At 42.6% G+C, this 14,767-nt stretch overlaps 1 protein-coding gene across 5 annotated transcripts in view; it reads right to left on the reverse strand.

Annotated features, from left to right (window-relative positions):
* Window positions 1-1,270: 1,270 nt before the first annotated feature.
* Window positions 1,271-14,767, reverse strand: part of LOC136624889 (diacylglycerol O-acyltransferase 2-like) — a 41,449-nt gene continuing 27,952 nt past the window's right edge. For 3 of the 5 annotated variants that reach the window (XM_066598819.1, XM_066598818.1, XM_066598823.1), the window contains 3 exons: window positions 10,588-10,762; window positions 6,520-6,722; window positions 1,271-3,334 (listed from right to left, as the gene is read on the reverse strand). In XM_066598819.1, the coding sequence (XP_066454916.1) occupies window positions 3,180-3,334; window positions 6,520-6,722; window positions 10,588-10,762 (533 nt within the window). In that variant the 3' untranslated portion in view covers window positions 1,271-3,179. The other 2 variants (XM_066598839.1, XM_066598831.1) reach the window with 2 other exon arrangements.

Genomic DNA, 14,767 nt, shown 5'->3' on the forward strand with positions numbered 1-14,767 from the left:
ATATTGTAAACCCTAAGCAAGAATTTGATGCCTATAATACAAAATCAACTAGTTATAATTTATACAACATATTTTAAGCTTCTCATAATTTCAGCTTAGTTTCTTAAAAAGGTGTCGCAGGGAAAAACTATTAAAGATGATCTACCCTGAGGATAGGTTATCAATAGAGATGAGCGAGTATACTCGCTAAAGGCAATTGCTCGAGCGAGCATTACCTTTAGCGAGTACCTGCCCGCTCGAGACGGAAGGTTCGGGTGCCGGCGCGGGGGAGCGGTGAGTAGCGGCTGTCAGCAGGAGGGTGCGGGGGGGGGGGGGGGAGAGGGAGAGAGAGATCTCCCCTCTGTTCCGCCCCGCTCTCCCCCGCAGCTCCGTGCCCGCTGCCGACACCCGAACCTTCCGTCTCGAGCTGGGGGAGATACACGCTAAAGGCAATGCTCGCTCAAGCAATTGCCTTTAGCGAGTATACTCGCTCATCTATAGTTATCAATAGTGGATCGGCTGGTGTCTGCACACAGGACCCTGACTGCTCAGCTGATCAGGCGTTCGCTGTCAGCATGGCTACACACCGGTACAGAGTGGTAAGCTGCTACTTGTGTGTAGTGGCTGGCACTTGAAAATTCAAGTGCCATTATAAAGGCTATGGACACCTCTGTAGATATGTTAGGTAAATGCATTTGGTTGTAAAGATGACAGCTTAGATTTGCTGCAGACTGAGCCATCTGATTGAACGAGCACTAAACTGGATTGAGCAGCTTATGATATATTGTAAAACATATAAATTGCAGAAAACAAAAAGATGCAAAATATTTAGTTGCAGTTAAAACAAAAAAAGTCACCATAAAGGTGTCCACAGCCTTTGAGGAGTGCATTTAACACCTCCAGATGCCTCAAATACTAGGTTTTATGCCGTGGAAACCTCTAACTGTTTTTAATCCTTTCCAATCCACTGTCTGACGTCTGAAGACATTCTGATTGAAGGCTGAACAACTTCGATGTTGGAAGACGTCCGGCAGGGTATTCTTACTGTATATTACTGGCCACTCTGTTGTCGGGGGCCTCTCCAGCATGTCCTATACCGCAGTACTGGCTCTAGCCAGCAGATGGTGCCATTGTATAATGGCAAAAAGAGAGAGCTCCCTAGGAAACCCTGAATCTAAAATTGGATTGCAAAGGGTTAAACTAAATTTAGCAATGGAGTCTCCGAACCTCCATTGCTGATTAGAACAAGACCTTAGTATTTTTGTAACTATTCATTCTTTAAAATCCTTGATTTAATTTTCCCAGGAATGAAATATTCACCTGTACAAGGAGGAGAGTGGACAAGAAAGGACAGACTGTGCATTTAAACAGAGGGGTACATTCATTCTTTATGTCAAAGTTGATTATACAGAATGTATTATCATACACATTACATTCTTCCTATTACATATGTCCTCCTAACACAAATAATTGTCCATGGGCAATAAAGTTACAACACTGGTATAATTGATACCTGTTCCTGGAAGACTTGTCATAGGTCACATGAATAGACAATGTTCCATACTGGACATCAGCTGTATTTCTCATTGCAGCTTTATTAAAAGGGTTATTCGAGTTATGTCAACTGGCTATAAGGGTTCTCTCCTGGTGAAAAAAAATAAAGCAGCTTATACTCACCGCTCCCCACCAGTGGCTTCGGGTCTCCTTTAATGTAATGTTCGCAGGTTGCAGTCAGCCTGAGTCATCTCGTAAACAGGCTGCTGCAGCCAATGATAGTCCTCTGCAGCAGCAGCAGGTTTACGGGACGTGACAGGCCGACTGCAGCCTGCAAACAAAGCAGCACAGCGGAGACCTAGAGCTGCCAATGGGAGAAGAGTGGGGAGCGGCAAGTATGAACTGTGTTATTTTGCACCTTCACATGCAGTTTACGCAACTCAGACAACCCCTTAAAAGACTATGAACACCTTTGTAGATATTTTTTGTAAACTAGATGGCTGGTTTGCTACGCGAACATAAAATGTTTCAGATTGGCTGAGCTGCGGTTCAGCCAATTCATAAATCCCACCTCCACAACGCGATGGCTGTGATTGGCTGAGCTGCGCTCAAAGAACCAATCGATTCAGCGCTCGATGAACCAATCACAGTCACCGCATTGTGGAGGCGGGATTTATGAATTGGCTGAGTTGTTGATGTGAACGTCGCTTAGCAATACTTAACTCTCCCTAGCGCCGCTAGACTTAACATAGGAACTTTGATCTTGCCCAACAGGTCACTCAATGTATCAAACTCAAATTTTAGGTTTTTACTGCGGTGGTTAGGATGTCACAAATCTATTGACACCAAAATCATCCACCAAAAGGTCACACAAAGGCGTCAAAGTGTGGTGCAAGAAAAGCCTGTAGGCTTTTTTATATTAAATGTATAAAAAACATACTGTACTTACAATTGCTTTGAGTTAAAAATATTTGGTTGTAAAGAGGTTAGCTTCGATTTGCTGTAGACTGAGCGATCAGAGATCCGCCTGTTGGAACGACTACTAAATGGGATGGAGCAGCTTGTAAACGTATAAGCTGCAGAAGACAAATCCAAACTTTTTAATTGCAGTTTTTAAAAAAAATCTCCCAGATGTGTCCATAGCCTTCAAGGAGTGCAGTTAACACTTCAGGATGTCTTAATTACCAAGTTGTATGCAGTGAAAACCCTTAAAAGGGTTGTGCCAGAATTACAAGTTATACCCCATTCATAAGATAGGGAAAAACTTCACGGATCTAGAGAATGGGGGTCCTGTGTCCCCATCTCCTCGTCACTAATGGGATGATTCTCCCACCTACATGGACGTCAGTGCTCCATTCATTTTAATGGGGGGGACAGAAATCTCCGGTTTGGCTATCTTGACAGTCCCATTGAAAATGAGTGGAGCATCAGCTCACTTGCATGACCGACTTTCCATTCATTCTCCTCCTCACTGTGGCAGTGCAGTAAATCTGTAGTGTGAAGGATGGGCGACACAGGACCTCTGCTCTCGGGATTGGTGATGGTCTCAGCTGTATGAACCCCACTGATTAACAAGTTATACCCTATCCTTTGGATAGGGGATTACTTGTGATCCTGGTGCAACCCCTTTAACATCTTAATGCTGTTGGCAGTGGAGTCCATCAACACTTTGTTGGCTTGTGCTCCAGAAGTCTTTTAAACTGTTCTCATATCAGCACCAAAGAGTCACTTTGCTGAAGACCAAACCGTTCCTTGTGTGAATTAAAAAGTTCTTGTAGACTTTTTATATAGAGAGCATGGTATGTGTCCACCTCCTGCTCCGAAGGAGTCTCTATTTTAGGAACAGGGATAGGTTCACCAACTGAAAAGAGATATATGAAAGATTAGTTCAGTTCAGGATAATCACTACAAGAATCGGAGGTGTCATCTAATGACAAGGTTTTATACCCTCGAGAGACAATACACCTTATGGCACACTCTGTATACTTTCTCAAAGTGTTAAAGACAGTCTGTACAAACAATGTATATTAAATACTAGGCACATTTGCAACAATTCTTATTGTTCAAGCTAATTTAAGATAGAAGTGAATGACTTTCCACGTAGTCTTCATTAAAATATGCAGTCATCTACGCCTCCTGGTCCTTGCTGACTTCTCTTGAGCACTGCAGAAACATCTGTGGTCAGAGCAGGTTAAAGGGGTTAACCAGACAGAAAAAAAAAAAAATTTTTGAAAGTTGCTCAAACTACTGTATAAGTATAAAAAAAAGTCAGTCATACGCACGTGACCCGATTCCCCCCCCCCCCCCCCCCACTGCTCCCATTCCAACGCTGCCCAGTTCCCCGTTCTTGACTTCCTGCTGCAGTGGTATAACTGAAATAAGAAACATTTGACTGTTATAGCTAATCACAGGCTCAATTTGGATGGTGATTAGCTGCAGTGGTCACATGTCTTTGCTGCTGCAGCAGGGAGCGGGCACTGTCAGAATGGGATCAGGTGAAGTGAATATGCCTGGATAACCCCTTTAGTGTCATTCTGATATGACATGTTACATATGCTTGTGAATACTTCTGAGCCACATCATAGCCATGTCAGTTTCAGAGAGGAAGGTGTCAGAAACCAGGTGGCTACAGAATTGAGACAAGGCAGTAGGAGAGATTATGCTTCCCAGGCAGTGTCAACTGAGCTCTGAACTTGCAGCTCCGCAAGCAGCCAGGTACATTAACCTACAAACAGTAATTGGATACCTGCATAGGAATCAAAAGCAGTATTTATTTACACATGTTAATAATTAGTGAGGCCTCCTTTGGTCCTAATGACATTGGATCCTGCACGTAGCATATTTTCTACCAACATCTGATACTTTTCAGTCAGTATATCCCTCTATTCCTCCTACAAACATCTGGCGTGTTCTCTCAAAGAACAAGCATTGGCCCACCGACAGTGGGCAATAGAAAAACGTTCTGTGGGGTGACAAATCACAGTACTCCATCTTCAGATCAGATGGAGGTACCTGGGTGTGGAGAATGCCTGCAAAATGCCTTTTTCCCAAGTGTGTTATGACAATAGTTAATTACGGCAGATGTTCCATTATGGTCTGGGGATATTTTACGAGGCATGGTCTTGGTCCATTAGTAGTGACAAGAACCATGACATTCTAGACAATAATGTGCTGCTGACAATGTGGTAATACTCTGGAAGTGGTCAGCAATACTTCCAACAAGACAATGTTACAAATCTAATGCTGTTTTAGCTTGGTTTAAGAATATAGATGTTATATGATTGGACTGACCTGCAGAGTCCCAACCTGAACCCTTCTGAACATCTTTGGGATGCCAGACATTTGCAGGATGGATGGAGGGAAATACCAGCTGAAGTGTGTCAGATGTTAGTAGAAAGTATGCTATGAAGAGTATCTGATGTTAAGGCCAAAGGAGGCCTTAGCATATGAAAATAAATACTACTTTTGATTCTTGCTCAAGTGTACAACTACTTTTGGTAGGACAGTGTAAAATGGGTTTTGCCAATAAAAAAGCAATGCAAACATTAGCTAACACCACACTGGAACTTCAGCCTCTCTTTTCAGTTACATATGGCTTTGTATCTCTAAACACTAAGTGATAAAATTCATCAAAACTAGTGATAACTAGGGAAAAGAAGATCTAAAAATGTAACTTAAAGGGGTTGTCCCGCGAAACAAAGTTGGGGTATACACTTCTGTATGGCCATATTAATGCACTTTGTAATGTACATCGTGCATTAATTATGAGCCATACAGAAGTTATTCACTTACCTGCTCCGTTGCTAGCGTCCCCGTCTCCATGGTGCCGTCTAATTTTCAGCGTCTAATCGCCCGATTAGACGCGCTTGCGCAGTCCGGTCTTCTCCGTGTTGAATGGGGCTGCTCGTGCTGGAGAGCCGCTCCTCGTAGCTCCGTCCCGTCACGTGTGCCGATTCCAGCCAATCAGGAGGCTGGAATCGGCAATGGACCGCACAGAAGACCTGCGGTCCACCGAGGGTGAAGATCCCGGCGGTCATCTACGCAAGGTAAGTAAGAAGTCACCGGAGCGCGGGGATTCGGGTAAGTACTATCCGTTTTTTTTTTCAACACCTGCATCGGGTTTGTCTCGCGCTGAACGGGGGGGCTATTGAAAAAAAGAAAAACCCGTTTCGGCGCGGGACAACCCCTTTAAATCGCTGTCCTTCACAAAGCTCAGAGGGAATGTGAAATATTTAAGATTACATTATTTGTCTTTGATCATGACTTTGGCAGTTCCGCTCTTCAACTTAGAAAAAAGTGGGCTGAAGAAACGTAACCGATAGTGAAAACCCGATCTGTTTACTAAACTGAAATTTGCATTTCCTACAATTTAGAGATTCAGAATGAGCAGGAAAGCACATGCCGAAGTTGTATCCACACCTTTAAAGCTGTAATTATGATGATGGCATCTACTAAACATTAAAAAGTGTATATTGAGGACACATGAGGACAAATGGGAAGATGGACTAGTACCTCTACAGTGCCACCTATTGGAAGGCAATATTTTTGCAAGTCAATGTTAGACTTTTTGAAAGAAGCCTTGTAACAATGACTGGGAATTGTGAGCTAAAGCCAGAACACAAATACACAGGAACTTAATATTCATGACTATAGCTGAAAATAATCCAAACAATATGCATATGAAACAGATCTAATCCATGCAAACTGTGTCATCGCACAAAAAGGACCAATTGATGTATCGTGGCTTCATGCGTAAAACAAAAGACTTGAATGGGCGAATTTGGTATGTAATACAGACCAAAATAGGATATACTGCAATTTGTTTTTGAACGTGTAAAAAATGAATACACAAATGCAAAACAATGATGTTCTATACTGTCTGTATTACGCGTGTAATATGGTCTAAAATACACCTCTGTGAATGAGCCCTAATTTTCAGTTTTCTCTAGCAGCAGGTATGTGAGTCATTCTCCCTGCTCCTTCCTACTCTCCTCTTCATAGACTTTATAAACCAAAAATGTAATATGTTAAGAATGTGGCACTAACCCACGGTGTTGATGGCTTTACGAAGCGGCATTATTCCTTTGGAAGCACTAGAAAAGATCCCTTGTCCAAAGAAGATACAAGGTGCAAAACCAATCCATTGCTGGAATGTCTCTTGCAGGGTCTTCTTCCAGGTGCCAGCTTCAAAATGATATTGCTCCAGTACTTCATTCTCCCCAAATGAATACACAGGAACCAAGGATGCTCTACAAGAAATATATAATTTCATAGCGCTCACAGATTAAAACATGCATTTCATATATAAGATCATGGCTGATTGTTTGTCCATGCAGAAGATAGACGGAACCAGGCATATTACTGTGACAATAGTCGGGAAGGGTAACATCAGGGAGAGCACCAAGAAAGTGAGTGAGGAGACTTATATGGCCATCCATGCTCCTCTGAGTAATATGCAAAAAAGGAAGACGTAATAATACTTTTGCAGCACCACCTATTGGACACAGGTCTCTCACTAGCCAAGGCAGGATCCTTCTGCACACTGATAAGGGGCTAAAATCCCGAAACAGCTGTCTGTGTATGGGATCAGGCTTGGTTTTCAATTCCCAATCATTGCTCTACAGACCTGCATAAAGGGTCAAGCATTGATTTGAAGGAATCCAATAGGTGGCGCTGCAGAGGTATTATTCTATCTTCCTTATCTGCACGACAATAAAAAAGCACCACTGGATTTTTTTATTCCCTGAAAACAAGACCTACCCCAATAATAAGCCTTACCCTGATTTTCAGGGGGTGTTTGGAATATAAACCATTCCCCGAAAATAAGCCCTAGCTACACTACATGGGGAAAAAAAAACCTCCCAGCCGTTTGGGACCTTCTCACTGCTCTTCAATGCTGCTACAGTCTTTTGTGTAGTTCTCAGCGCTGAGACAGTATTCTCTTCCTGGTAACAGGGCTTGAATACCCAGGCTTCAGCAAGAGGGTACTGTGATTGGTTCAGGAATACCGTCTCAGCCAATCAGAGCCGGCGCTCGATGAACCAATCACAGTTATTCAATAATGAGAGTATTAAGAAACCCCCGAAAATAAGACACTGTGCCTCTTTTGGGGCAAAAATTAATGTAAGACAGTGTCTTATTTTCGGGAAAACTGGGCAGCACTTGTGCCCTCCCTTTACTCCAATTGCAATGGCTGCTATTAGAATGCCCACAGGAGTTGTCAAACAGATCTTGATAGGGATCTACTGCTCTACCTGTAGATGTTAAAAGCCCCTTTACATGGGCAATTAGTCACAGACATTTGTTGGCCCATGTGAAGGTGCACTTGATCAGCCAATAAGCAAGCAAATACATGTTCATTGGCTGATTGCAAATCACCTTTGTTGACTGCACATGTCCACATGTGAGTGGAGGATGTGCTGCCAACAGTGAGGATTCTCTATGGGGGAGAAATAATTGCAGGAACATAACTGATCTTTCATCCCACATACTTTAGATTCTGATTGGTCCGTGTAAAGACCACACAGACAAGCATTGATCTCGATTGACGCTTGGCTGTTGAAGCAAGTTACTCCATGTAAAACGACCTTCGATCTTAACTATAGTTCTGGAATTCTATTCATAACCCAGATAACTGAAGTACATAAGGTTACAGATCCTCCTTCACTAGGAATGTGTAAGAAGCTATAAGAGGGCACAAAGTATAATTAAACAGTAAGATCTTATGTGTGTAATAGCCATCTTGAACTGCACTTTCTACAGAACGGTGTAGATTTGAATGCTAGGCTCTGGACTATAGCTGTACCCTTTTGTCTCCCATAATTTACCTCGCTTACATACAGTTAGCATATACAGTAATCTTTATTAATTTACCAAAGTGATTATTTGCTACACTTTGAATGATATTTCTTGATAATATATTGATGATATTTTACACTGTATTTATAGACAGGATACAAAAACCTGCTGATGATAGTCAACTACTAATGCCAGTGCTTTTACAAGGCTGTACTTGGGGATTATATAGCGTCTGCAGCTATAACTCTAGAATGAAGAGTGCAGACAGACATGAAAGCACTTTTTTTTTGCAGAGGCTGCAATTATAATCAAGAAGTACAGTCACAATCAAGTCTTAGAAATCTTGGATAGACCTAGGATAAAAGAGGTCATCTCATGAAGATAAGCCATGTCCATATGCCCCTACTTGGGACTCGCTTCTATGAGCCACAGCAGAACCACCCTCCTATTTACTTTGGCTGACTTGAGTTTTATACCACCAACCAGGGGCGTAACTATAAGGGATGCGGTTGCACCGGGCTCAGGAGCCTTAGGGGGTCCATAAGGCCTCTCTGCTACATACAGTAAGCCTAGTACTATGAATCAAGCATTATATTTTGGGGCCGTGTTACAGATTTTGCATTGGGGCCCAGAAGCATCAAGGTATGCCTCTGCCACCAACCATTCATCTGAATGGCTGCTGCAGAGGAACTATATGGTCGGACGCTGCTGCTGGCACAACCAGGTTTCACATCTATCCCATGATGCATCAGCTATACCATTTCTGCCTTCTGAGTAAATAGTTTGATTATCATTACCTTCTATATTCACCTAAATAAGCTACAGAACATAAGTATACAGTCAAGAGAATGAGCTGTGATCTCCTCCATTGTACCCATGTGACAGGAGATCATCATAACTGATGTAGGGTCTGTGCTTCCCTCTAAGCAGCTTTTGTGGTGGTGATCATGTAACAGAATCACATAGATTGAGAAATGAATTAGCTTCAGACATCAAAACCCTAAGCAGGTCTTAGCTGGTCATCATTTAGATAACATGGCCATGTGAGGAGAAAGAGGCTAAGAGAGTCATAATGAAAGAAATAACTAAAATAAATAACCAATGAAACATCAGCTCACTATATATATATATATATATATATATATATATACTGGAGGATAGCTACATAATGAATGGAAAAAAAATAAACCGCAGTGTCTCTTTAACTGAAAGGGATTCTCCAAAGTGGATAACCAGCAGTGTCTAATTAGGAAAGGATAACTGGAAACAATTCAAGCCACAGTTTACTGCTAATAGTTTGTAAACAGTGTACAAATATGTATATTATGTCACATATCAACTGACATTGTTTATAAAGGAGTAAGTAGCTGTATACAGAGAGTTGGCCATAGAGAGATCTTTACACCAACTCATATTTATGTGCACAAGTTTGTCGAACTTGCTGACCATTTATTGTGCATGAGGGCCTCTCAACTCTTCCCTAGTGACAGATATTACGGGATAGAAGGATCAGGCAGTTCAGTTTCAATATGCCCAATCTTTCTGTCTGGCAGCAGTTTATCCCCCTCTCCTTATTTAGAACACAGGTATATTCATCGGGGTGACTTTCTTACAAAGAGTCTAGAAGTAGTTCTTCACAGTTGAGTAGAGGTGTTCACCTCATTATTGAAAACACATGCATGCTCTACTGCAGGAGTCCCCAACTCCAGTCCTCAGGGACCACCAACAGGTCATGTTTTCAGGATATCCTATGGTAAGAACACCTGTGGCAATGTCTGAGGCACTGACAATAATTACATCACCTGTGCAACACTGAGGAAATCCAGAAAACATGACCTGTTGGCGGTCCCTGAGGACTGGAGTTGGGGAACACTACTCTACTGAGCCAAGCATGCATGTGTATGGGCGGGGGAATAGCTGTTGACCGAAGACAGCTAATATGCATGGCCAGTCCAAGGAAGGTTAGAGACTTACCCATCAGTTTCTTCTAGTGCTGCTCATATCTCTAGCAAACATGGGGTGATCCTTGGTTCATTGGCACGTACAGTACAACTATACTGAAAGTCATTACAAACCTGTGCAAGTCTTCTAATGTCACTGTTCTTTATGTACATAAATCTACAACTGTATTGTATCAAGATTAGAACACTTTGTGTTCACACTCAATTCTCACTTTTCAAGGACAAAGACCTACCGGCATTGTGAATAAGTCATGTACCATCGCTCTTGTCAATGAACTCCTCCAGCACTATGTTTACAATGGAATGAAGAGATTAGTAGTTGGCATGAATTTACAGTTGAGCAGTGATTACTTACCCATTAGCGAGGGCCTTTCTGATAAACCCTTTTCTCTTCTTCAAGGTCAGTATATGTTTATTCCGGGCGCAGTTTAATGCCTCTGCTGCTCCGCCTATGACAATTACCACTGCATTACCAGAACATTGGCTGGATAATAGGTAGTCTATGGAGGAGTGGGCCACTGAGCACATTCCTGTCACCAAAATCAACAGATTAGAAACCCTATCACTACTCCCCAAAAGCCATGAATAATGTTTGCCCCCCAAAGACTGCATTTGTTTTGATATGTTCATTGAACTTAGGGCTCACTCACACTGCATCGCAACACATACGCTCTGCCAGCAGAGTTTGCATGCCTGGGAATATGACGTCACGCACATGAGCAGTGAGTTTTTACATCAGCAGTGAGACCCCCGTTGATCAAAAAGTTATCCCCTGTGTTGTGTCTAACGGATAAGTTGCGATCCTGTTACAGCCCCTTTAATCAGGGGCGTAACTATAGAGGGTGCAGGGGATGCAGTTGCATCGGACCCAGGAGCCTTAGGGGGCCCATAAGGCCTCTCTTCTCCATATAGGGAGCCCAGTACTATGAATAAAGCATTATAGTTGGGGGCCCTGTTACAGGTTTTGCATTGGGGCCCAGGAGCTTCAAGTTACACCTCTGCCTTTAATATACGATTTCTAAGGGCTCATTTCCACGAGCATATGCGTAAAATGGCGTGGGTCTCCTGCTCCGTTAAACACATACAAAGCCCTTTCGCAAAGTCCGTGTATTGGCTGAGTATGCACTGGGCATGTCTGGGAACCCTACATCATGGACATGCGCAGCGTGAGTTTTGTTATCCATCAAATTCCCCACTCTATTTAGAGCGGGGATGCGTTTCGAAAAACGCTGCCCTCTTGCAATGCCTGCGTATGGACAGCATTTCATACGCAGAGAAATAGAGCTTGCTGCCATTTATTTCTCCTGTGTATCAATATGCAGTGTCCATACGCTGGTGTAAATGGAAGAGTGAAAGTTCATTGACTTTCATTGGCTCCCTTCACATAATAAGCCATTGTGACAAAGGTCATCTCATCTTACATGAAACACATTTACCTTTTACTGCCAATCATCATAACCAAAGCATTTAATAACATAGTATCTATAACAAGCACAGTCAGTACCAGTAAATGTCATCCCCAGTTCCATAAAAATACAAGGACAGAATGTTCCCAGAGGTGCCTGAATGAATGAAAGTGCAGTTGAGCAGGTGCACCACTGCTCCATTCATTTCAGTGGAACTGCCAGAGATAACAGATAATGCTTGTCCTCAGCATTCAGTGGTGGGGCTTTCATCTATAAGACCTTCATGGCATATCCTGTGGAAGTGCCATGAATTACTCAGAGGGTCAATACCCCTTTACCATTAATTTAGTTGCCATAAAACTTTCACACAGTTTATCTGCCCTAACTAAAGCCTGGTTTAGACACAACGATTATCGCTCAAAAGATGTCTTTTGAGTGACTTTTGAGTGATAATTGTGTGCCTTTTCAGCGCAAGGTGATTGCTCAAACTTTGAGCGATCACTTTGCGCTCTGAGCAGGGGATGCAGAAGACAAGCGGGGTCGCTTGTCTTCTGCATCCAGTTCTCTGCTCGGAGCGCCCGGCTGTTATACAGCCAAGCGCTCCAAGCGGGGTATGAAGAACACAGCTGGACCGCTCTGTTCTTCATACCTTGCCTGTGTTCAGGGAGCGGGACACAGCTTAAACAATAGTATCAGCTGTATCCCGCTGTGAATTCCTGATAAGGCTCATTGCTGTCTTTTAGCATGCATAGTTTATTTCCTACACAGAATTTTTCACAGATGTAGAAGTCCCTTTACTATAAAACGTAGCTGTTACTCATCCAATATTAAAAATTCAAGACATATGACAAACATAAATAAAGTGGAGCCATTACATTCGAGTCATTACTCTGGGGGGACTTGAGCTATTAGAGCCACTACACTGGAGTCATTACTTTAGAGTGCGTCAGATTGAGCCACCACACTAGAGTTACTACTCTAGATGACATCAGAGATTGATCTATATCTTTTATTGATCAGCCATAGATTGAACCATAGGGAGGGAAGACACCAACCATCCCTTGGTTCAACAATTGCCCTCGATATCAGATAGTCAGACACAGTATTATGGAGTTGGGGTCCATTTAGACGGGATGAATGTTGGGCAAACGATGCCTGACACTCGTCCCTGTGTGCCCTTGCTATCGTGCACCTACACGGTAGCTAGTTGCGCTGGCTCGCTCACAGATCAGCCAGCAGGGGGTCGGGTGGCTGCAGGAGATTTCTCTCCTCGCTCTCCCCTGCCCCTCTCCATTGACAACATAGCGGTCGTTCAATACTGAACAGCTGCTATTTACCCTGAACAATCAGCAACCAGCACATCATTCAACGTTTTATGCAGCTTAAACAATGTACGATGAGCTGATCGCTCATCGTTCAGTGTAAATAGCGCCTATTCAGTATTGAACGACCGCTGTGTTATGTCAATAGAGAGGGGTGGGGAGAGCGAGGAGAGAAATCTTCTGTAGCCACCCCACTGTGAGACAGCAATACTAGCTCCTCTGCAGCAGCTCGAGAGCGAGTATGTGTGGGGACAAGTGTCGGGCATCTTTTGCCTGACATTCATCCCGTCTAAATGGGGCTTAAGTCTGATCTTTTATGTAGTAACTATCCCTTATTGAGGGGATTGATCCCTCTATACAAGTACATCTGAGGGGACAGATCTCCACTTTATTTATGTCTGTTTGTAATTTGTCCTTCATTTTTAATTAGATGAGTAAAAGTTATGTTTTATAGTAAAAGGACTACCTCGGTGACGTGTTATTTTATTCTCAGGATTCACCATGCGATATAAACATGATAAAGTATCTCAATACGCTTATGTTGATTAATTGGAAAAAAAAAGCATTACATTTTGGTGACATTCTATTACTTTTGCATAGAGTGCGTTGTAGTTTATATTGGTGCCATTTGGGGTACACATGTCATTTTGATCTTTTTTTTTATTGAAAAAAGAAGAAAACTAACAGTGTTCACCGTTCAAGAAAAATAATATAAATACCGCAATACTTACTATGTGCAAGTTTTTCTTCAGTCTTTACTATGGAAATATGTTTTTCTTTTAGACCTAAGGTTTTTATTAAATGATGATTTTAAAAAAAAATGTATATAGATGTTTTACACCTATAAGGCCGCTTTCAGAGAAGTATATTTTAGCTCCATATCTGCTCTGTTTGGTGGCCCACCATACCGAGCTAATGTTCATCTATGTATCAATTCACATAGCCATATTTTTCAGGGTCATTTTAAAAAATGCAGCATGACCTATTTTATTTGCGTTTTTACCTCCGTATTGCACAAACACGATTCATTATTTGCCCAGTAAAAAAATTAAATATGCACAGGCAAATACCGATCACATATGGTTGTAATTCCATCTGTAACGTCCATATTACGGATCCGTATAACAAACGTGTTACAATATGCTCATCTGAAACTGGCCTTTGAAGATGTGATTGTCTGATCATTTGCATAATACACTGCATTAGTTACTGTATGCAGTGCATTTTATTATACCTATCAAAACGCTGACAGGTTTCCTATTAGACCCGGCTTCCGCTTAAAACTGCTCCCTTGGTACATGGGGATCGGGGACCTTAGTAGTCTTGAAAGTTTGTCTAACATTTCTTGTATTTCAGTTATTCATTAAAAAGGTATCAAATGATCCATCAATAGTATTTTGTTTCCCTAAGGGCTTATTTAGACGACCGTATATCGGCTGGGTTTTCACGCCGAGCCGATATACAGTGTCCTTGTCTGCAGGAGGGGGGGGATGGAAGAGCCAGGAGCAGGAACTGAGCTCCCGCCCCTCGCCACTATTTGCAATGGGAGGGGCGGGATGGGGCGGAGCTAAGCGGCGGGACTTAGCTCCGCCCCGTCTCGCCCCCGCCTATTGCAAATAGTGGCAAGGGGCGAAGAGGGGGCGGGAGCTCAGTTCCTGCTCCTGGCTCTTCCATCCTCCCCCCCCCCCCCCGCAGACAAGGACACCGTATATCGGCTCGGCGTGAAAACCCAGCCGATATACGGTTGTCTAAATAAGCCCTTATTGAGAGCAATAAAATATATTTCAACTAATACAGTATCAACCTT

The sequence above is a fragment of the Eleutherodactylus coqui genome, chromosome 1, assembly GCF_035609145.1.
Source record: "Eleutherodactylus coqui strain aEleCoq1 chromosome 1, aEleCoq1.hap1, whole genome shotgun sequence".
NCBI lineage: Eukaryota > Metazoa > Chordata > Amphibia > Anura > Eleutherodactylidae > Eleutherodactylus > Eleutherodactylus coqui.